This window comes from Danio aesculapii, chromosome 4 (genome assembly GCF_903798145.1).
Source record: "Danio aesculapii chromosome 4, fDanAes4.1, whole genome shotgun sequence".
NCBI classification, from domain to species: domain Eukaryota; kingdom Metazoa; phylum Chordata; class Actinopteri; order Cypriniformes; family Danionidae; genus Danio; species Danio aesculapii.
This window is the reverse complement of record NC_079438.1, coordinates 4,492,770-4,516,396: the sequence shown is the minus strand read 5'-3', so window position 1 is coordinate 4,516,396 and position 23,627 is coordinate 4,492,770. Positions and strand designations below refer to the sequence as shown.

The window sequence follows — 23,627 nt, the reverse complement described above, 5'->3', positions numbered from 1 at the left end:
CAAGTATACCTAGTAAGACCTTGATTAGCTTGTTCAGGTGTGTTTGATTAGAGTTGGAGCTAAAATCTGCAGGACACCGGCCCTCCAGGAACAAGTTTGGTGACCCCTGCTCTAGTTTTTCCTGGGAATCCTGGGATATTTTACAGTTCTGTCGCGCTATCATCCCGTAAAAGTATTTTCCCGTATTTTCAGTCTTTCTCTGAAGGGTGGCAAATAAACATTAAAGAACCGAGCCTCCCTATACGCAACCCATACCGCCGAACCACCAGGGGCCGCTCCTTGCTCTTAAATGTGAGTCTGTTCTGTGCTTTTGCTTTGTTTTGGCATGATAACACTTTGAAAGAAATATAAAAACCGCGGGATTCCCTTTCCTTTTTATTACAGGTGCCATCTCCCCTTTATATGCAATTCTCAAAACAGTCCCAAACGGATTCTGTACACGCGATTTGAAGCGGAGCGAAAGTCTGGGTTTTGGGTGCGTGTTTGAACAGACATAGACACACAATTGATAATAATAACATCTAAAGATGTCGATCTTGGCGGGGTTTTTTCAAACACAACTAATTTCGTCCTAAATGATCATAAAAAGTTAGCATTTTTAAAGTGACATCTCTGTTATTTAATGTGATGGCAAGAAAAAAATATTAAATAAATAAGAGATTCATTCGTCATGTCAGTTATACAGTGAAGAAACGGCTAATGAGATTTGACAGCTTGATTCTATTTCATTATAAGAGCTTTTAATTTTAATAAGCTGAACTGTTTGCTAATGTATTTGCTGCTAATGTATATTATTTAATTTTTCTTATGTAAATAATAATAATAAAACATATTACTGACCATTCAACTGTTTATTTACGATCAAACAGCTCCAAATAAACATATTTAGTAATTTAGGGATTTTTACAACCCATGCTCATTCTGAGAACGTAGTCCCGTGGACGTTTCTGGAGACCGCGAAATACGTAGCCGGGGGTACGTACGGCTGCATTTCATTTTTTTAAGCGATTGCTGCGGGGCGGTGTGGCGGCGTTCCTTTCGGCGCTTGCCAGCCGGTCAGCCGGCCGCTCGCCACCGTGTGGAGGGCTTTCCCGCTGCAACCAGTTTGTCCGGTTAGCTCTTCATGTACTTTGGCGGACTCGAGGCGCAGAGAGGGGCTAACCACGATGACGATGACGACCGGGTTCGAGTCCGGGGAAGAGCGGTTCCAGAAATCAGGTAAGAAAACAAAAACAAAATCCAAAAAATTAAGCGAACAAGTTCATCACAGGGTGAGAATGTGGTCAAAATCCGAAAACGTGGTAAAAATCAGACGAGGGCTTTTCTTTTTCTGGACGGCTTTTGTGAATCGTCGTTGGTTGGGTTTAGGGACAGAGGAGGGTGGGTCAGCCGATTGACCGGTCGCACGGTCAATCATTCTGTCATCCAGGCAGAAAGGCGGAAGGTCGTTCGACAGCAGCCACTAGCGGGTTTACGCGAGAACGGCGCGGGAAAAAGCGCGCACAGCGGCCTCTCACGGATTCACGAAAACAAAAACTGCAAAAATACGTACCTCCCGGGACGTATTTTACGGTCTCCAGAAACGTCCCCGGGACTACGTTCTCAGAATGAGCCTGGGTTGGATTTTTAAGGGGGGGGGCGGGGTGGTGTCGGGGGAATCCCTTATTTATACATCCCAATGTTGACAGGTATGTCCCTACCTGACTCGCAGTATTCTTCAGCATCCCAGCGCCTACACAGTCACACTTATACACGTAATACCGCTGAACCACCAGGGGGCGCCCTTTGCTCCTAAATGTGAAGGGCAGTTCAGGAGAATTATGATTTAATTTTATTTAGACTTGAAAGCATTTTGAAATGAATATAAAACAGCGGCTTTCATCTCTTTACATTACAGCCATGCATTGTTGCGCTTCCTATGCAACCCTCAAATCAGTCAATTCTCAATGACTGACTATCAGACGCGCTCCATAGAGATTAAGAGACGCCATTTTGGGCATGCGATGTGAAGAAGAGTGAATTGGATAATTCCGGGTGTTTAAATAGACAAATGCACATAATACGTAAACATGTCCATCTCGTTTTATTTTCATATATTGTCTTAAATAAGCATTACAGTTATAGATATATGCATTTTTAGTCACGACAAAATTTACAAACTTAATTTATTGGAAAAAATATTGTTCATATTGCTGAGCGTCAAAGTTCAGAGTCGGTACAATCCACCTAACTCCCTGTCACTGCTGTGGAAACACGTGTTCGGTCTAGCTCAGCTCGTCTGGATCTGATGTCATAAAGCAGAACGACAACAGCAGCTGCAGCGGCCACGCCCACCAGCGCAGCGGCGACCAATCGAATCACAGCTTCTACAGTCCGACAACCTCTCACTGAGGGATAAACACATGAAACTCAGATCAGCTCAGGGGATAAATGCTAACAACATCACGAATAATCACTAATATGAGTGCAGGTTCACCTGAACAGAGCTGACTAGTGTCCAGATGTTGAGTCTGGACAGCGAAGGAGTTGTTGAGCACACAGCTGTAGGTGTTTTCATCCTGATAATCCACCGCCAGAGGCAGAGAGAGACTGATGCTGAAGTCAGACACACTGATGCTGGATAATAGACTGCTTCCTTTAAACCAGGAGAGAGTCACAGAGCTCACGTTCACCGCTGAACACAGCACTGAACCATACTGTGATGAAGATGGAAGACACTGACTGAAGATGACAGGAACTGGCAGACAAGCTGGAAAACACAGAACAATGAGGATGAATGAATATGTTGAGGAAAACACATTCCCAAAAACAAGATTAGTTTGAGTCTAATAGAGAAAGTTTACAAATTTTTAACAACCACAGAGAGTCGGGACCTAGGTTTAACGTCTCATCTGAAAGACGGCCATACCTGCCAACACTCCCGTTTTCCCGGGAGTCTCTCGTATTTCAGATCCGTCTGCCATATTGTTCTGTCTCCCAGGAAACTCACGGAATTTGCACCATATTTCAAAGGAGATATAAATAGAAAATAAGCATATCTGTAGGGCTTAATCCTTATATCACGAAGAGCGCCTAGCTTTCCATTGAACTAAAGTATATTTGACACAGTGGTGCGCGGAAAACCACCTCTCACTCAACATCAGCAAAACCAAGGAGCTGGTGGTGGATTTCAAGAGAGAGAAGAAAGAACACACTCCCATCACCATCAACGGGACACCAGTGGAGAGAGTCAGTGCTTTCAAGTTTCTTGGGGTACACGTCGCTGAGGATCTGACATGGACTGCTCACACAGACGCAGTGCTGAGGAACGTGTTATTGCAAAACAAGTCGAAGATTTCATTGCAGCGATTACATGGCAGGGTATTCTGCTGGATTTTGTATAAGTGCGGTGGTGTTTGTATCTGATTTTTATACAACACATTAACATATTGAACACATAGCTAGGCCTGTAAATAATCTGTATTCGTGCTGTCAAACGAATCATCGCGTTCAAATAAAGTTTGTACACATGAATGAATTGAATAAATGTATATTACGTGCTGCCTTTTCCATTTTTCAGCCATTTTTTTTTTTACTTTGCCGCATTTAGAGCAAAAACTTTTGAAAGTCTATAAAAGCTGTTCGGCATTTCTTATTTTGGCCAATTTAAACAATTATAAACAACAAAAAACAGAAACATTTTGATGTTCTGATAGCGATTCCTGTGCCGAAGAATCACTTCCTGCCCTCCATCTGAGTTTGGGGCGTCATCAATGATGTCATGTGAAAACAACCTATTTAAGTGATGTTTTGTAAACAAATTTCGGGAGGAGCATGCGCGGAAGTTTCAGTATCAAATACGTCATTGACAATTATTCCAATATCCAATCAGTTCTTGACCAAACCCCTATATATATACCAAAGCTGTCTTACCTGCAGCATCTCACGACTTTAGCATCCCTCCACCACCCCAGCATCTCACCTCTTAAGCATTACATTCCCAGGGGGAGCGTTCTGGGGCCGGGCTAGATACTACTTCGCTCGAATCCCAACTCCTCTCTGTTTCCTGATAAGGGGATTAACGCGAGTTGGGGTGTCTCCCCGAGCTCAGAGCCCTCTCCCCAGACAGCACGCCAAATACGCCTTATTCTGAAACGATTACAAGTGTGAACTCGTGAAGCATCACGAAGAATTATCCTATCTAGTTATTCAGTGCTTGATCTTTGCCTTGTTTTCCATTGTTGATTCTTTGCCGCCTGTACCGACCACTTGCCTGTCGTTGACTACGATGTTGGGTTACGTCTATGCTACTGTTTGCTCCTGTGTTTGACCATCGCCTGCACAACTAAACTTCGTTAACAAAACCTCCACATGGATTCTCACCTACGTTGTCACCCGACTCCATTTTAAACAGTCTATGTTCATTCATTCATTTTCTTTTTTGCTTACTCCCTTTATTAATCAGGGGTCGCCACAGTGGAAGGAACCACCAACTTATCCAGCATATGTTTTTACGCAGCGGATGCCCTTCCAGCTGCAACCCATCTCTGAGAAACATCCATACACACTCATACACTACAGACAATTTAGCTTACCCAATTCACCTATAGCGCATGTGTTTGGACCTGTGGGGGAAACCGGAGCACCCGGAGGAAACCCACACGAATACGGGGAGAACATGCAAACTCCACACAGAAACGCCAACTTAGCCCTACGCCTTTAAGCTAAAGAGAATTGGGACACCACTACGCCTTCACGGGCACGCCCAAAACGAGGGGTAGGGGACTGAATATATTGAAGTACTTGAACAATATCTATTTACAAATACAATTAATAAAAATACAACAGAATTAATGCATTAAATCAAAATCTAGTGTGTTTAATAATTTATATACTAATGTATTCAATCATAGAGTAACATTTTATAGTAGAAAAGTAGTTGGTTACAATTTAGAAGCAGCTGAATTCAGGTTAGGTGATCTTTCAAACAGCAGGGGGCACTGTCTGAGAAAACGATAGGTCTGAGCGTGCAGTAGGGTCTCCGGGCCTGCAGCTTCATAATATTGGATTTCTGTGCGCGCAGAGCCTAATGATAAGTTAGTTAGTCAATACAGCAAAAAAAACACATGTAATTTCTGCTGAGGGAGAGTCTCATTGGCAAATATATTCTCTTGTAAAATGTAAACCAAAAGCGAGTGATTTCAATAGGCTACATATTAAAGATCGAGATGATATTTAAGATACGCTTGGTTTCGATACATAGAAATCGTAAAATAAGCAGAAAGTCCTGTAGGAGGCTACTACATAAACGAGCTCTAGCATTCGCCCCACATGCAAAGCTATCCCTGTTGAAAAATCCTAGCCTAGGCTGGTTGGCTGGTTTTAGCTGGTCGACCAGTCTGGTTTTAAAGGGGTTTTGGCCATTTCCAGCCTGGTCTTAGCAGGTCAGGATGGAAAATGACCAGCTAAAACCAGCTTGACCTGCCTGGTTTATGCTGGACATAGCTGGTTTTGGCTGGGCTCCCAGCCTGGCTAGGCTGGTCAAGCTGGTTTTAGCTGGTCATTTTCCAGCCTGACCTGCTAAGACCAGGCTGGAAATGGCCAAAACCCCTTTAAAACCAGGCTGGTCAACCAGCTAAAACCAGCCAACCAGCCTAGGCTGGTTTAAACTGGATTTTTCAGTAGGGATGCTAGCTGCTTCCTTGCTGTCTGTGTCATCACAAAACTTATAAGAAGAGTACATATTAGCCGTTAGCACTAACAGACTCGTAGCTCTGTGGATAGAGTCTTGTTTGTAGTTCCAAATATTTTCCTGGCCTGGAAAATACCATGTCATGTTTTTCCAGGACTGTACAAACCCCGAATCAATCGCTTGAAACAATCCGCTCAATTAGAATAGTTCAGAGAAACGTTTAAAAGCTCAATATTGACAAGAAATTCACATCCATGACTGAATGTAGCAAATTAATTATAGGATAAAACTTTAGGCCACTTCAAACGTTGTAAGAAGCAATAGTGGACAAAGTTCACTTAGAGGCTTGGGTACTACAGATACCCTGATTAAATATTACTCCAGTGGAAGTCCTACTTAGACAAATACTTGGTTTTTTTATTTACTAAACTTTAAACAGCAGCAGACCTACTTACTGATGAATGTTTATTTGGCAAAACGTATCCTGCTCTGATAAGCACACTGATCATTGATAATGTGAAACCACAGTCACACTCTCGACCCCATTCATATCGGTTTCTGATCAAATCAGCTGTGGAGGGGGGAAATCATTTTTGCAGATCACAAATGCTCATGAATTGTGCAAGCATCTTCTTCATCTTAAGATATGGTTTGAGGCCTACAGAATGAGATGTCCTGGCGACAACAGTTCACGAAAAGCCTAAACTTTGGGGAAACAACAGGACTTATGTCAAATAGGTGACCATATGATGGGGGTCTTAGCATGAGAAATATGATGCCTTAGATTATTTAGGTAATTTCCTTGTCTTGAGTGGAAAAGTTCTGTAATGTAGTCTAAAGATGAGAGAGAACAGATAAACAGATTCTGTTTCTGTATGACTCTCTGACCTTCTCTTGCAAGAGAATAAAAATCTTTTACATTTTAAATCTTCTTTACATTTAATTGGATATTCCTGTTGATATGTAACAGTGAACCATCTACTGGAGTGAATCATTACTGGAGACTGACGATGAATGGATCATTTGAATTAGTGAATCATTTACTGGACACTCACTCTGAACAGATCATTTGAATAAGTGAATCATTTACTGGACACTCACTCTGAACGGATCATTTAAATTAGTGAATCATTTGTTGGAGACTCACTTTGATCATATAATTTAAATAAACAAATCGCTTACTGGAGACTCACTCTGAACAGATCATTTGAATTAGTGAATCGTTTACTGGAGACTCACTCTGAACAGATCATTTAAATAAACGAATCACTTACTGGAGACTCACTCTGAACAGATCATTTGAATTAGTAAATCATTTACTGGACACTCACTCTGATTGGATCATTTGAATTAGTGAATCATTTGTTGGAGACTCACTTTGAATGAATAATTTGAACTAGTGAATCACTTACTATAGATCCACTCTGACTATATCATTTGAATTAGGAGTAATTTATTGGCGATTTACATTGAACAGATAATTTAAGTTGGTGAATCGCTTACTAGAGACTTGCTCTGAGTGGATCATGAGAATGAGTGAATCATTTACTGGAGACTCACTCTGAACAGATAATTTAAATAAACGAATCACTTACTGGAGACTCACTCTGAACAGATCATTTGAATTAGTGAATAATTTACTGGAGACACACTCTGAACAGATAATTTAAATAAACGAATCACTTACTGGAGACTCACTCTGAACAGATCATTTGAATTAGTGAATAATTTACTGGAGACACACTCTAAACAGATAATTTAAATAAACGAATCATTTACTGGAGACTCACTCTGAACAGATCATTTCAATTAGTGAATCATTTGTTGGAGACTCACTTTGAATGAATAATTTGAACTAGTGAATCACTTACTAAAGATTCGCTCTGAATATATCATTTGAATTAGGATTAATTTATTGCCGATTTACATTGAACAGATAATTTAAGTTGGTGAATCGCTTACTGGAGACTTGCTCTGAGTGGATCATGAGAATGAGTGAATCATTTACTGGAGACTCACTCTGAATAGATCATTTGAATTAGTGAATCATTTACTGGAGACTCACTCTGAACAGATAATTTAAATAAACAAATCGCTTACTGGAGACTCACTCTGAACAGATCGTTTGAATTAGTGAATCATTTACTGGAGACTCACTCTGAACAGATCATTTGAATTAGTGAATCATTTACTGGAGACTAACTCTGAATGGATTATTTGAATTAGTTAATGATTTACTGGGGACTTACTCTGAATGAATCATTTGAATCAGTGAATCATTTCTGCAGATCGTTTTAAAAGGACCATTTGAATCAATGAATAATTTACTGGAGATTCACTCTAAAGAGATCATTTGAATTAGTGAATCATTTACTGGATACTCACTCTGTCCGGATCATTTGAATTGGTGAATTATTTACTTAAGATTAACAATGAATTGATTATTTAAATTAGTGAATCATTTACTAAAGACTTACTCTGAATGGATCATGTGAGTGAGTGAATTATTTACAGTAAACTGACTCTGAATAGATCGTTTGAATTATTGAATCGTTTACTGAAGACTCTCCCTCAACGGATCATTTGAATATGTGAATCATTTACTGAAGACTCATTCTGAACAAATAATTTTAATTAGTGAATTGTTTACTGGGATCTCACTTTGAACGTATCGTGTGAATTAGTGAATCATTTATTGGAGACTCACTCTGAACAGATCATTTTAATTATTGAATTGTTTACTGGAGACTCACTCTTAATGGATCACTTGAATCAGTAAATCATTTACAGGAGACTCACTCTGAAAAAAATAATTTGAATTAGTGAATCATTTATTGGAGACTCACTCTGAATGAATAATTTGAATTAGTGAATCAATTAAAGGAGACTCACTCTGTACAAATCATTTGTATTAGTGAATTGTTTACTGGAGGCTCACTCTGAACGGATCATTTGAATTAGTAAATCATTTACTGGAGGCTCACTCTGAACGGATCATTTGAATTAGTAAATCATTTACTGGAGACTCACTCTGAATGAATAATTTGAATTAGTAAATCATTTACTGGAGACTCACTCTGAATGAATCATTTGAATTAGTGAATCATTAACTGGAGACTCACTCTGAATGAATAATTTGAATTAGTGAATCATTTACAGGAGACTCACTCTGAATGAATAATTTGAATTAGTGAATCATCTACTGCAGACTCTGAATAATTTGAATTAGAGAATCATTTACTGGAGACTCACTCAGAATGAATCATTTGAATCAGTGAGTTGTTTACTCATAAACAGATATCAGTTCAATTAAGAAATGAACCGTTCAGTGCAATTTCTGAGCGGTTTTAAAGGGTTAACTAATCAAATTCAGCTTGTTCCTATATTAAACACCATTATCTCATCTATGAGCAGGTGATGATTTCGCCCTGATTCAAAATAACTTTACTCAGCTTCATTCAGCAGATGTAGTGGAGTAAAAAGCACACTATTTTGTTTAGAAATGTAGTGAAGTAAAAGATTGCTAATGTAAAATACCCTGATAAAGAACAGATAAGTACTTAAGTACAGTAGTGAACCACTGTTAATGAATAAAAGAGAGCCTCACCATAGACACTGAGGACGAAGAGCTTCTTGATGTTGTTGATCTGTAACTGATAAACTCCAGAGTGCTCAGTTCTGGTGCTGGTGATGGTCAGAGATCCACTCTGTTGATCCACGTCCAGCCTGTCAGTGAAAATCCCTCCGAGAGCATTATATACAGTCACATCTTGAGTCGTTGCGTTGATTTGAGCTATTGGATTCTTTCCAAACCTCCACACAATCAGATCATAATTCCTCATTTCAGTGTCCGTGTGTAGAGACACTGATTCCCCCTCCATTACGGACACTGGCTTCATCTCGCCTTTCTCAGCCAAATCACCTGAAGAAGAAACAGAGTTTGTCACACATGAAGAAACACTTTATGATCATTATGGGTGCTTTCACATCTGTAGTTCGCTTTGTTTAGTCCGGACCAAGGGCAATAAATGATACATTGTAGCATTTCCTGCCGTCTTTGGGTCGTTTTCACACCACACTGCTGGCTTAGGCTCGAACCAGATGAAAAGAACCAAAATCCAGTCATCTGACAAAATCCACATCTCTCATTGGCCAGATGTTGTTGAACATAGTTTCTAAACTGCTTTTCGATTGGTCAGAATTCACGCGCGGATGCCAAAGGATCTCCCGCAAGTTAACAAACCGGCAGACACAAAATGTCGCTGTATGAGATCATATGCTCATATAATTATTAATCACCTGTTTCTACATGGTCTGTCTCTAAAAGTGAGGTGGACGGATCCCCGCGTCCCCCCCCGGTTGCTACGCCCCTGCATCTGACCGATAACGATAACCTTAAAAATAGCATTTATCGGCCGATAACGATATGGCCGCCGATATATGGTGCATCCCTAGTGAATACTTATGTACATGTGATTTTTCAGGTTTTTTATTTTTAATAAATTTTCAACAATTTCCAAAAATCGTTTTCCACATTGTGTGTATAATGTTGAGGAAATAAATGAATTTAATCCAATTTGAAATAAGGCTGTAAAATAAAAAAGTGTGGGAAAAGTGAAGCATTATCAATACTTTCCGGATGCACTGTGTTATGGCCCAAAATGCCAGGGCTGATTTTTTGTCCCAGCCAAACCTCGCTCAGCGGAACGAACCGCCTAATAACAAATTTAAAATAACAATTTTTTTTTTGTCTTTGACATGACGACAACGTCATTAGTTAATTTATTTAGCTTAAAGTGTAATATTAAGGCTTAACTATGTTAAATTAGATTAACCAGATTAGTTTTATTTAACAAGGCAAGTAAACGGATAACCAGTAGTTTGTCCTGTAGAATAATTATTGAAAAAAAAATATTTAAGGGGGTTAATAATATCGACTCTAAGATCATTTAATAAGCTGCTTTTATTCCAGCCAGACTAAAAATAATTTCTCCATAATAAACTTCAAATGGAAAATATATTAAATATAATAAGGTAACACTTTTTAGCAGAATTAGTTGGCATGTAGATGTAACTTAATTCAACAAATGGACCATCGAAATAAAGTGTGACCAATAATAAAAACAAAGCACTGGAGAGCTAATGGTTTTGTCTTTAACTGTACATGCACGAACTGAACAAAAGAAACACACTTGAAATTGCATCATGTGAACCCAATAATAAAGATATCCCCTAATTAAATTAAGTGATTAACTATAAATAAAATCACACAGACGCAAAAAAGACTGGCTTTAAAAGTATGAAACTCACCATAAACTACGAGAATGAACAACGTCCTCCTATGGCCGTTCTGTAGTTGGTAACGTCCAGCGTGTTCAGTCCTGGTGTTTGTGATGGTCAGACATCCGGTTTGATGATCCACCTTCACGCTGCCTCTGAATCTTCCATCGTAATCTTCATTCACAGTCAAACTGCTCTCGGTGACGTTGATTTGTACTATTAAAGCGTTTTCAGGTCCAAATCTCCACAGGATCACATCGTTGTTCCTCATTTCTCTGTCAGTGTGTAAAGTAACCGAGTCCCCCTCCATCGCTGACACCAAACTCAGCTCATCGGTTACACCAAACACCCCTGATCATAAAAATAAAGAGAAAGACTTGTTTATAGTTCATTACCTTACAAAAAAATACTTAAACTAGGGATGTCCCGATCGGGTTTTTTTGCCCTTGAGTCATTTGATTTTGAGTATCTGCCGATACCGAAACCAGATCCGATACTTCTATAATACACAGATCCAGGATGTTCCTTATTTTATTGTTACGTCCCGACCAGTCTAGGGTTGTCGGGAACAATAACAAAAGTATAAATAAATCAAACCTTTAAATACTCAATTTAGGGTTTTCCCAACACAATCTCACGGCAATTCGTAACTTTTTGATTTAGTGGCTAATTCGTACGAATTTGTACGATCTAATTCGTACAATTTAGTACGATTTGCTCATCCCCCAATGACGGTTGGGTTTAGGGCTGGGGTTAGGTGCCACGCCTCCTTTTTAAAATCGTACAATTTCGTACGACTGAACTCGTACGAATTCGTACGAATTAGCCACTAAACTGACAAAACGTAAAATACTTACGTTTTCTCGTGAGATCAGGCTGGTTTTCCCCTTCTCCTGTCCCAGCTCACAATGATCACAACCAGTTTATCAAGAAATAACAAGGTTTATCCCTTCGGAAGGGAATCCAAGCCAAAGTAACAAACAAAAAGACAGCTAACTTGCGGGGAAATAATCCTAACTTACCTGCTCAAATAAAAGTACCCCAAATAAAAATTACAACAAACTTCCCGTTGTCCCTCGCTGCCACAAACCAGGAGAAACGTCTTTAAAGTAAATGGTGGTTCCCGTTCACGCTGGTAGACAACACCGCAATGGGAGTCTCAGTAGTGTAGCATTCGATCTCACTAGAAGTTCGCTCACTGTACACACAGTGGGAGAGTATACAGATATACAGTTCACCTAGTTGGTAGTGGATCTTCTGGTAAACACAACACAAGTGCAAGCATTCGATCTCACACGGTGTTCGCTCATTAACCACTGCAGGTGAATACTCAGATACACGGTTCATCTAGGTGGTGAATCCTCTGGTAAACACTACACAAGTGTAAGCTTTCCACTAGATCGGTGAGAAGGATGAGTATGCAGATAAAGATCATCCGTAGGCGAGTATACAAGCACACAGTTCATCAGAGTGATAGCAGATCTTCTAGTAAACATCAGATGAGAATAATCAATTCCCTTGATCAGTATGAAAGACTCATAAGGAACATCTATGGAAGGGGGTGAGAAGACGAAGGAGCAAAGGTGAAGAGAACCATTTGACTTCAATACCGGCCGACGAGTGAACCGAGAAGGTGGGTCTTTATAGTTTCCATGGGTAATGGGGAACAGGTGCAAGTCGTCAGTAGTCTGGTGAATGTTCACGGGATTGGATGGAGGTGGTATGTGAGGGAGAACGTTGATTGGGTGAGCAGGAACGAGCCGGGGATGTGACGTTCCCAACCTTCAGCTTCAATTTATCCAAAAATATAGTTTTAATACGTGAAAACAAAGCACACAGGCTCAGATCAAATACGGCGAGGAGTTAGTAAAGAAATAAAGACTTTTCAGCTAACGAAATCAGTCAATTACACCACACTAATTCAACAAACAATCTGGGGCAGGAGATAGGAGACGCTTGGAAAAACAGCAACAGCGGTGGCAATGACGACGGAGATTTTCAACCTGCACCGAGCAGAAAGACCCATCTTCCCTACTGAAAAATCCACCTTAAACCAGCCTAGGCTGGTTGGCTGGTTTTAGCTGGTCGACCAGCCTGGTTTTTGAGGGGTTTTGGCCATTTCCAGGCTAGTTTCCAGCCATTTCCAGCCTGGTCTTAGCTGGTCAGGCTGGGAAATGACCAGCTAAAACCAGCTTGACCAGCCTAGGCAGGCTGGGAGCCCTGCCAAAACCAGCTATGTCCAGCTTAAACCTGGCTGGTCAGGCTGGTTTTAGCTGGATTTAGCTGGTCATTTTCCAGCCTGACCAGCTAAGACCAGGCTGGAAATGGCTGGAAACCAGCTTGGAAATGGCCAAAACCCCTCTAAAACCAGGCTGGTCAACCTAGGCTGGTTTAAGCTGAATTTTTCAGCAGGGTTTTGTTCCTCTCCTTTGCTAATATAGCCCCCCCCCCCCATATATACATACAGGGCGTGACAATAACACCTGCCAACCTGCAAAGTGCGGGTTGATTTCTACTGTGGCGGGTTAGACAGTCACTCCCACTAGCCACTTTGGCAATCATTTTTAAATTGTAATTTTCTTAAAAGCAGAGTTCGACAATAAGGATGGCCCAATATTCGTGCAAATGTGATCTTGCAATCGAGAAGCAGCAGGACTGACAAAAACAACTGTGTTCGCTCGAGCAAAAGAAGGCAGATCAATACCGAATGAAAGGATGATCACTTGCGCGCACAGGTAATGTGATGCAAGCCACTTTTAAAAAGCCCGCGCGCTCCCGTTTACTTGCGTGAAGCAACCGTGACTAGAGAGAACGCAACTGGTGCGATCGGTTTCTTTGAAATATACTGGACAAAAAGCGATGATCGTGCACCCACCATCCTGCTGCTTTCAAGAGCTCTAGATTAAAAAAGATTATTAGTTATTAGCCCCCCTTTGAATTGTTTTTTCTTTTTTAAATATTTCCCAAATTATGTTTAACAGAGCAAGGAAATTTTCACAGTATGTCTGATAATATTTTTTTCATCTGGAGAAAGCCTTATTTGTTTTATTTTGGCTAGAATAAAAGCAGTTTTAATTTTTTTAAAAGCCATTTTAAGGTCAAAATTATTAGCCCCTTTAAGCGATTTTTTTTTTCGATAGTTTTTTCAAAAACTTGCCTAATTACCCTAATTAAGCCTTTGAAAGTCACTTTAAGCTGTGTAGAAGCGTCTTGAAAAATATCTAGTCAAATATTATTTACTGTCATCATGGCAAAGATAAAATAAATCAGTTATTAGAGATGAGTTATTAACACTTATGTTATTATTATGTATATTATTATGTTTAGAAATGTGTTGAGAAAATCTGCTCTCCGTTAAACAGAAGCAGCAGTCACCGCTTTCGTTTGAATTATTTTTTGAACGGATTATAACAGGCCTAACATTAACCGTGTGCACGTGATCATCCTTTCCTTATCCCTCACGGCAATTTTTTACCTGCTTTCTTTTGCTTACAGTTATTTTTGTTAATATAGTTTAATTATCATATTTTTACAATAGCATTGCTTTAACAGGAGATTAACTTCACGTTTATGTGTAGTTAACTGGCAGTGGTGGAAAGAGTACTGAAAAATCACACTCAAGTAAAAGTATCATTACTTGTCTAAAAATGTAGTGCAAGTAGAGTAAACGTATCTGTTGTAAATATTACTCAGAGTATAAGTAAAAAGTAGCCCTTTCAAAAGTACTCAAGAGTAGTGAGTATTACGCTGTTAAAAACTGATGTGTATACATGTAATTTGTGGATGTGTAAACGTAACATTCTGTAGTGCATCTAGTTATTGCCCAGCAGACACACAACATCGTAAGATGTTATTATTTGGTTGGATTTAGGTTGTGATGTCAGGTGACCAAAATTCAACATCTAGCCAGTATCTAAGGACAATGTTATTTTCATGTCCAATAATGACGTCAAAAGACGTTGATATTTGGTCGATTTTAGGTTGTTAGAATGCAACCAAAATCTAACGTCGACCCAACATCTAAAACCAACATCATATTGACGTCAAATACTGACATTTATACTGATAAATGTCAATAGTTTTAACGTCCACACAACGTCAAGCTGTCACAGACGTTGATATTTGGTTGATTTTCGGTTGGACGTTGGACATTGACGTTGGCCTAACGTTGAGTTCTGACGTAAACTTGATTTTCATTTCCAAACAAAATGCGACGTCCCCATGACGTTGGGGTACAACGTCAATCTGACGTCATGTTGACTTCAAATACTGACATTTATTCATCAGGTATGGCAACCAAAATCCAACGTCTGATAAATGTCAATAATTTTAACGTCCACACAACATCAAGCTGTTACAGACGTTGATATCTGGTTGGATTTAGGATGGACGTTGGCCTAACGTTGAGTTCTGACGTAAACTCGACATTCATTTCGAAACAAAATGCGACGTCCCCATGACGTTGAGGTACAACGTCAATCTGACGTCATGTTGACGTCAAATACTGACATTTATTCATCAGGTATGGCAACCAAAATCCAACGTCTGATAAATGTCAATAGTTTTAACGTCCACACAACATCAAGCTGTTACAGACGTTGAAATCTGGTTGGATTTAGGATGGACATTGGCCTAACGTTGAGTTCTGACGTAAACTCGATTTTCATTTTCAAACAAAATGCGACGTCCCCATGACGTTGAGGTACAACGTCAATCTGACGTCATGTTGACGTCAAATACTGACATTTATTCATCAGGTATGGCAACCAAAATCCAACGTCTGATAAATGTCAATAGTTTTAACGTCCACACAACATCAAGCTGTTACAGACGTTGAAATCTGGTTGGATTTAGGATGGACATTGGCCTAACGTTGAGTTCTGACGTAAACTCGATTTTCATTTCCAAACAAAATGCGACGTTCCCATGACGTTGAGGTACAACGTCAATCTGACGTCATGTTGACGTCTTGTGCCTGCTGGGTTTTAAAAGCGATTTCGGTCATCATACAGTAAACATCCGTCATCTTGTCATCAGTGACATGCATCTAAACAGTCTCTAGGTCAATGCTTGTAAAGACTTCGGACACCTTCTTGGACATTTTGAATACTTCCAAACAGTTTGCTGCAATTATAAAGCGCCCATGTCTTGAGGTAGTTCATTATGATGCGATTTACCTTCTATGTGTGATTTGATTGGACTCGCAGGGCTGATTTTTCTCCATAGATCCCCATAGACAAGAAAAAATAGAGTAGTGACTGCAGGTTGAAGGAAAGTAGTGGAGTAAAAGTACAGATACAGCACTAAAAATGTACTCAAGAGTAAGTAAACACATTTTCAAAACTACTCAGTAAACTACAATTCCTGAGAAAAACTACTCAACTACAGTAATTTGAGTATTTGTAATTAGTTACTTTACACCACTGTTAACTGGTGATCTGAGACCTTTAGCCAGGACAGATTACTGTGCGTTTAGATACATGGCAATAATTATTTTTTAAAGAAAAGTAATTGTTTAATTAAAAAGTGCACGTATACAGCTATCTTTAGCCTGTTTTTAGCATATTTAAAATTTGTGACTAAGAAATAATTGTATTTTTTATTTTTTTTGGTGTGGTCAGGGATAAATTTGGTAAATCCTTGATTTCGAGTCCTGAAAAGTCATAAGAAATACAAACTAATCGCAATGCGACACGACCCATTTGCTCATGCACATTAAGCAAGCTCGTACACAACACACACACAAAAGTAAAATGAACGAGGCGGCATGTGGAAATAACACATGTAAATCAAGTAAATGTAGTAATGTCATGGTCAAATTTATGCAAGTGAAATATATTTCCCCAACAACAAAATTGTGGCTAGTGAAAATGGCTAGTGGCTAGTAACGTTGAAAATCTACTAGCCACAGTGGCTGGTGATGAAAAAAGTTAATGTCAAGCCCTATATATATATATATATATATATATATATATATATATATATATATATATATATAGTTGAAGTCAGAATTATTAGCCCCCCTGAATTACTTTTTCCCCAATTTCTGTTTAACGGAGAGCAGATTTCTTCAACACATTTCTAAACATAATAGTTTTAATAACTCATCTCTAATAACTGATTTATTTTATCTTTGCCATGATGACAGTAAATAATATTTGACTAGATATTCTTCAAGACACTTCTATACAGCTTAAAGTGACATTTAAAGGCTTAACTGGGTTAATTAGGTTAACTATGCAGGTTAGGGTAATTAGGCAAGTTATTGTATGACGATGGTTTGTTCTGTAGACTATCGAGAAAAAAAATAGCGTAAAGGGGCTAATGATTTCGTCCTTAAAATATTTTTCAAAAATTTAAAAACTGCTTTTATTCTAGCTAAAATAAAACAAATAAAACTTTCTCCAGAAGAAAAAATATTATCAGACATACTGTGAAAATTTCCTTGCTCTGTTAAACATCATTTGGGAAATATTTGAAAAAGTATTCAAATGGGGGCTAATAATTCTGACTTCAACTGTATATATATTTATTTTTTTATTTATTATATCCGAGTCCTGATCGGGAGGTAACGTCCGATTCTGATCGAGTCTGAAACCAAGTGATTGGGTCCGATTTCCGATCACGGGATTGGATCTGGACATCCCTAACTTTCATAAATCTCAAACTAGATGATAATGTAATGTATATCTCACTTTACCTATGAAAAAAGTAAAAACATGTCATTTTACTACAGTAAATGGTTTGAAGTAGAAACACAACAAGTTTTAAAGTTAAAGAAATAAAAAAATAATAATAAAGTGATAAAAGCAAATGTACTCACCAAATAGACACCACAAACTGAACCAAACCGTGCCAAACATTTTCTCCAATGATTTCAGTCCTCAAACTCATAACAGTGTTACTGATGTGAGACCTGGTCAATAGTAAAAACTAACTGCGTTGGCCCGTGTGATCATTTTCAGTTCTGTTTTTTTCTTCTTCTGATTTCCTAACCTCTCTGTTACCACATTGGGCTTCAGTCAACCACAACTTCCTACTCACTGGCGATGTGTGTAGTTTTTTTACAGAAATTGAGATGTTACTGATTCAGTTCTCATAAGATCATGTGAGTGTCTGAAAATTGTGTTCGGTTTATTCATTGTTTCTCCTCTCAAAGGCAGAACACGGTGGGTTTTTTATGGGCCCGCTTTATTTTAAGTGGATTTAATTCAAGTTTACTTGTATCGCATCATTTTTGTAACAATTTTATAGCAATTCAGTTTTATATTGTACAATGCTAATTTGTAAAACAACTCAGTACTGGGAAACACCCATACACACTCATACACAACAGCCAATTTAGTTAATCCAATTCACATGCGCATGTGTTTGGACTGTGAGGGAAACCGGAGCACCCAGAGGTGCAAACTCCGCAAAGAAATGCTCACTGGCCCAGCCGGGACTCGAACTAGCAAGCCAAATTGGCGCCTACAATGTACTTGTATCTTAAATATGGTCTGCATGTAAAAATAACCTTTATAACTGCATTGCCTAGCTAGCAAAATTCATGTGGCTCAAATCCGGCCCACACCAGACTTTTATCCGGCCCACATACCGCATGGAATGATGGCATTTGGGCGGTCTGCTCCTGTTTGCCAGATCTGGGCCACAATAATGCCATAGCAGTATCACACAGCAGCCAAAATTCAACCAAATGAACCATAACTGACCCTATTCTGGGCCACAGTTTGCTTTTATTCTGTTCCAGATCCGGCCCACACCAGACACTTACATCTGAACCACATTAGGCTCACCTTCAGATTACATTTTGCCATACGTGCTAAATCTTTGCCTTGAATGGCCCATATATGAAATTGAATCTTTGGCCCCCCCTTGCCATTGTATAGGTGGGACACTCACATTCATTATGTCTGGGCCGAAGGAATACCGCCAGTGCCGCATAACTGCCTAAAGTGGCCCACATTCATATGCTATCTGGGTGTTGACTCTCTTGCACCTTAAAAGGCTCCAATTTTGGCCTTTTTACAAGATGTAAAATAAGTTTCCAAAATGTGTCTGTAAAGTTTCAGCTGTAAATACCCATCAGATCATTTATTACACCCTGTTGCAAGTGTTAATTTTTGGGTCAAAGGGAATTGTAGATGTTTTTACGCCTGTGCCTTTAAACGCAAATGAGATTCTCTGATTCTCCCCGCCCACCCTTGATCATTTCTCTTCAGAGAAGGACAGTTTTGGCAAGTTAGCATTTTTAAAGGAGTGGTCCATTATAATATCATATGTTAAATTTTAGTTGATGTGGAATGTCCCAGATAGCAAATTACATCTGGCCCAGATATGGCCCACATCTCCCACATTCTTCTGGCTCACATACCGCATTGAATAACGGCGATGACTCAACCTGATTGTGGCTGACATAAGAATCCAAAAGTCAGCCACAACTAGACCAGATCTGGGCCACATTTCAGAAAAAGCATGGCCCATATCTGGGCCAGCTGCGGCCCATGCATTTTCTCAGATCTAGTCTAGCTGCCGACCATGCACTTTCCCAGATCTGGCCAAGCTGCGTAACATGCACTTTCCCAGATCTGGCCCAGCTGCGGACCATGCACTTTCTCAGATCTGGCCCAGATCTGGGTCAGTTGTGGCTGACTTTTGGGTTAGATGTGGCTCACATTTACACATAGCTATATAAATCACATAGGTTGCATCAGAAATCGCATACTTCCATACTATATTGTAATACTATAAAGTAGCCGAGTAGTGTGTTCGAATTCATAGAATTCAAAAATCAGAATCAGAATAAAAACAAATTGACAGCAACAAATCGTTCTGCCTTCAGCTACTTCCTCTGAACATTACTTGGCAACAGTGGAGAAAGATAACCAGGGTCAGATGGTCAGGATAAACAGGGCAGAAATGACAGACAGAAATCAGACATGAAGAGGCTGCGTTCAAAATCGCATACTTCCATACTATATAGTACACTAAAAACAGAGGCGCAAAAAGGGGGTATGCAGTATATGCGGCGCATAGGGGCGCCACACATGGGGGGGCGCCATTGTGTCAAAACTATTTTTGAAATTATCCTTACTAAAAGTTTCAAATAATCAAAATAAATAAATATTTTTTGTTTAAAATATTTATTTTGCGTTCGTTTTATACAAGTATATAATTGTATTTTATTAAATAAAGAAAATCATACTTCCCCTCCCCCTCTGTTGACCATTTGATTGATTCATTGCAGCTGGATAAAAAAATTGAAACTAATATTTGGGTTAAAAAATTCCCCTATATAAATTATATATTATATTATATTCCCATATATATTATAAAATCCATAATTTTACAGTTTATTTCCGGCAGCTGGGGTGCCAGAAAAAAAGTAAAATAATAGCCGTTAAATTACAGAAATTTGCTTAAGTAAAAATTTTTGGTACATTTCTGTAATTTAATATCTGTTATTTTACGGTACATTTCTGTAATTTAACGGCTATTATTTTACTCTTTTTCCGGCACCCCAGCTGCTGGAAATAAACCGTAAAATTAAGGATTTTTTTTACAGTGTATGTATAATATAGATACATCGGCCCCTTTGGTAATGTTTTTTGCTCAAAACTATTTTAATTTTAGTTACAAAAAAGTTTGGCGATAAAATAGAACATCTCAGGGCAGTTTGTCTTTGTTTATTTTTTACACTAAACATTTAACAGTCTTTTTTATTTAACTTTGTGAAAGGTGTAATAGCAGTTTCAGTCAATAATTCATGCAAAGACAAATCTTACACCTCTCACAGTAAGCATTTGAGAAGTGATTGCATGTTTAAGTTATGTTGCCCTTTAGGACTCCCAGATCTATAATTTTGTTTTGACAAATGTCATGCAAAAGCAAGGCATGTCAAGGTGCTATACACATTTAGTGAGGAAAATGAAATCATTTGGGGTGGGATGAGATGTCATTCTTTGACTCATCACATGCTTAGTGTAATTATACTTTTACTACTTCATATATTTTAAATTGTGTTTAGAACTTCTAAATGTATTTGTTTAAAGCATGTTAAGGAGGGGGGGCGCAAAACTTGAACCCGCATACCCCTCACTAAAATTGCAGTTGCGCCCCTGACTAAAAAACAGTAACAACAAGTAAAAACAAGTTAATAATAATAATTTCTTACATTTATATAGCACTTTTCTGGGCACTCAAATCGCTTTACACATGGGGGGATCTCCTCATCCACCACCAGTGTACAGCATCCACAGACAACACTATTACAGACAACAAAGGGTGTGCTACAGAGGACTGTATTGTTTTATCACTCACCGGGTTCGGTAGATGGGCTGAAGCAGAGAAGTGTCCCCACTGTGTTTACCTGGTGCCATGAACTGAAGACTAGGAGGATTACTCTTAAAGAGATTTCGATTTTGTTTAATGCCTAATATGCTTTTAATTGTTTAAATTAAACAACTGAATGATATTAAAGTGATGTTTACACCACATCTGCACTTTAAAATCGCTGCAACAGCTGGAAGTTTGTAGTCCACAGCATGTTGTTGCAATGTTTACAGTGCTGATCCTATACCTTTGGGTTTCTTCCCACCGCAGCCTCGCTTTCATGTTTTAAAATGGCAGCCACGTAAAATAAGCGTATTGGTAAACTTGAAATGGGAGTCAAGGTCCCATCCAGAAAGGTTCCAGAAGAAAGGCAAGCTTGCCAAGTAAGTGATAAAAGGAGTCAACAATCTCATATGTAACTAAAACATGATGATGTGATGATGGAACTACCCCTAATATTGACAGGAAATCCTGAAAGACAGATCTTTTCATTTTTGCACAGGATATGCACAACATCTTCAGGTTGATCCATTTGGGGTTCATTTCTACACAGAAACTTGGAGTTTTTATTCAACATCCTGTGAGTCCTGCTTTTAGATGCTACTGTAGGGTAAGGATGGCTGACATGAAACTGACGTTTCGACACCATGTCGAGATACTAAAGCACTGATATTTTGAAACACTACTCAACGTTTCGAAACACCCTGACATGACTAAAGTGATTCAAAGGATCAGTCATTTCACAAGCATTTGAGACCTGGCAAATCTACGTTTGATTGACAGTTTATTGAGAAACAAAACCACTATCTCGCATAGCCTAGTGCAGTGTTTCCTAACCCTGTTCCTGAAGGCACACCAACAGTACATATGTTCAACCTCTCCCCAATCAGACACACTTGAATCAACTCGAAGAACATTAGAAGAGACTCCAAAACCTGAAGTCAATGAATCAGAGGTAAGTACTGTTTGTGTGCCTCCAGGAACAGGGTAGGGAAACCATGGCCTTGTGGACCGTGCACACGTATATAGCGCAACTATCCCAAGTTCAGATCCCGGCTTGTTCAAACATTCGGAAATTGGGAATCAATGTCTTTTATTAATTAAAAACATGTTTATTTACAAAGAGTTCATTCAGATGTCAGATCAATTCATCTTTATTTCTATAGCACTTTTACAATGTGGCGGTGAGGAACAAACTTGAAAAAAACCTTGAGAGAAACCAGGTTCAGTTAGGCACGACCATTTCTCCTCTGGCCAAACTTCTTGTGCTGCTCAGGATACGGCCTGGTCCAGGATTATAGAAGCCTTGGGAATAATAAAAACAGACTAAGATAAGCACAGATGCCGTTCAAACTATACTCTTCTAGGAAGTGTTCCCGGCTCCGGTTGCCCTAAATAATGCAGACTAACAATCCTTTAGAGGATTTGGATTTCAAAAGTATTTGTGTTTATGTGTGTGCTAATGCTAAGAGATGTGTCTTTAGTCTAGGTTTAAACTGACCGAGAGTGTCCGCTTCCCGAACTGTGCTAGGAAGGTTGTTCCAGAGTTTAGGTGCCAGATATGAGAAAGATCTACCGCCTATAGTTGATTTTAATATTCTGGGAATAATTAATTGTCCAGAATTATTTGAGCACAGTGGACATGGGGGGCTATAATACACCAGGAGCTCCCTCAGATACTGGGAGAACAACAATACAAGAACAGAGCAACAACCTAAAACTCAATTTAAATGAGTTACAAGATTTGGACCCAATGTATCTGCATGCCAGTCAGGAACACTAACCAGTCCACTAAATCACTTGATATCTTGACTATACATGTGTTATAATCCCTCAATTTGCATAACTGTTTCTTTGTTGCGATAGAGATGGGTTTGGAAGCCTCAACACATTTGCTTCGACGACAACATTTGACAACCCATGACAACATTTCATGGGTGTCACGGACGAAAGTGAAAAAAGAGGGGGGGCAGGAATTCTGGTGGGCACTTATAGTATGTCTGGGGGCCCCAAAATGGCGTGGGCCCTTAGAACCGTCCTAAATTCCCACCCTAGCGGCCACTGGCTTTCACTTTTTTTGTGTTTCACAAAGTCTTGCCCTGCCCACTACTACTGCAGGGGTTGTAAGTTGCAGTACAAATCAGCCAAAGAGAGTCCTGTAATACAGCATCAGTCCAAACGCTTTGGGTGTATGGCCATACACAATAAATGCACTATATAAGTACACATTACAGAACATTTACATTACATAATAGGAGGTGTTGACTTTACGTTGACCATCTCATCTGACGGCAGTCATCAAATCTATAATTATGACCTCAGTGTTGAACTGAAGGCTCCTCAA

The 23,627-nt window shown here is 39.2% G+C and overlaps 1 protein-coding gene across 1 annotated transcript; it reads right to left on the bottom strand.

The window, feature by feature from the left end:
- Positions 1-2,081: 2,081 nt before the first annotated feature.
- Positions 2,082-17,868, bottom strand: si:ch73-170d6.3 (uncharacterized). The gene is made up of 5 exons (XM_056454554.1): positions 17,775-17,868; positions 10,982-11,302; positions 9,279-9,593; positions 2,477-2,749; positions 2,082-2,387 (listed from the first exon to the last, which is right to left on the bottom strand). Exons 1-5 carry the CDS (start codon positions 17,812-17,814, stop codon positions 2,227-2,229), a joined length of 1,110 nt encoding a protein of 369 aa, XP_056310529.1. The 5' UTR covers positions 17,815-17,868; the 3' UTR covers positions 2,082-2,226.
- Positions 17,869-23,627: the final 5,759 nt, after the last annotated feature.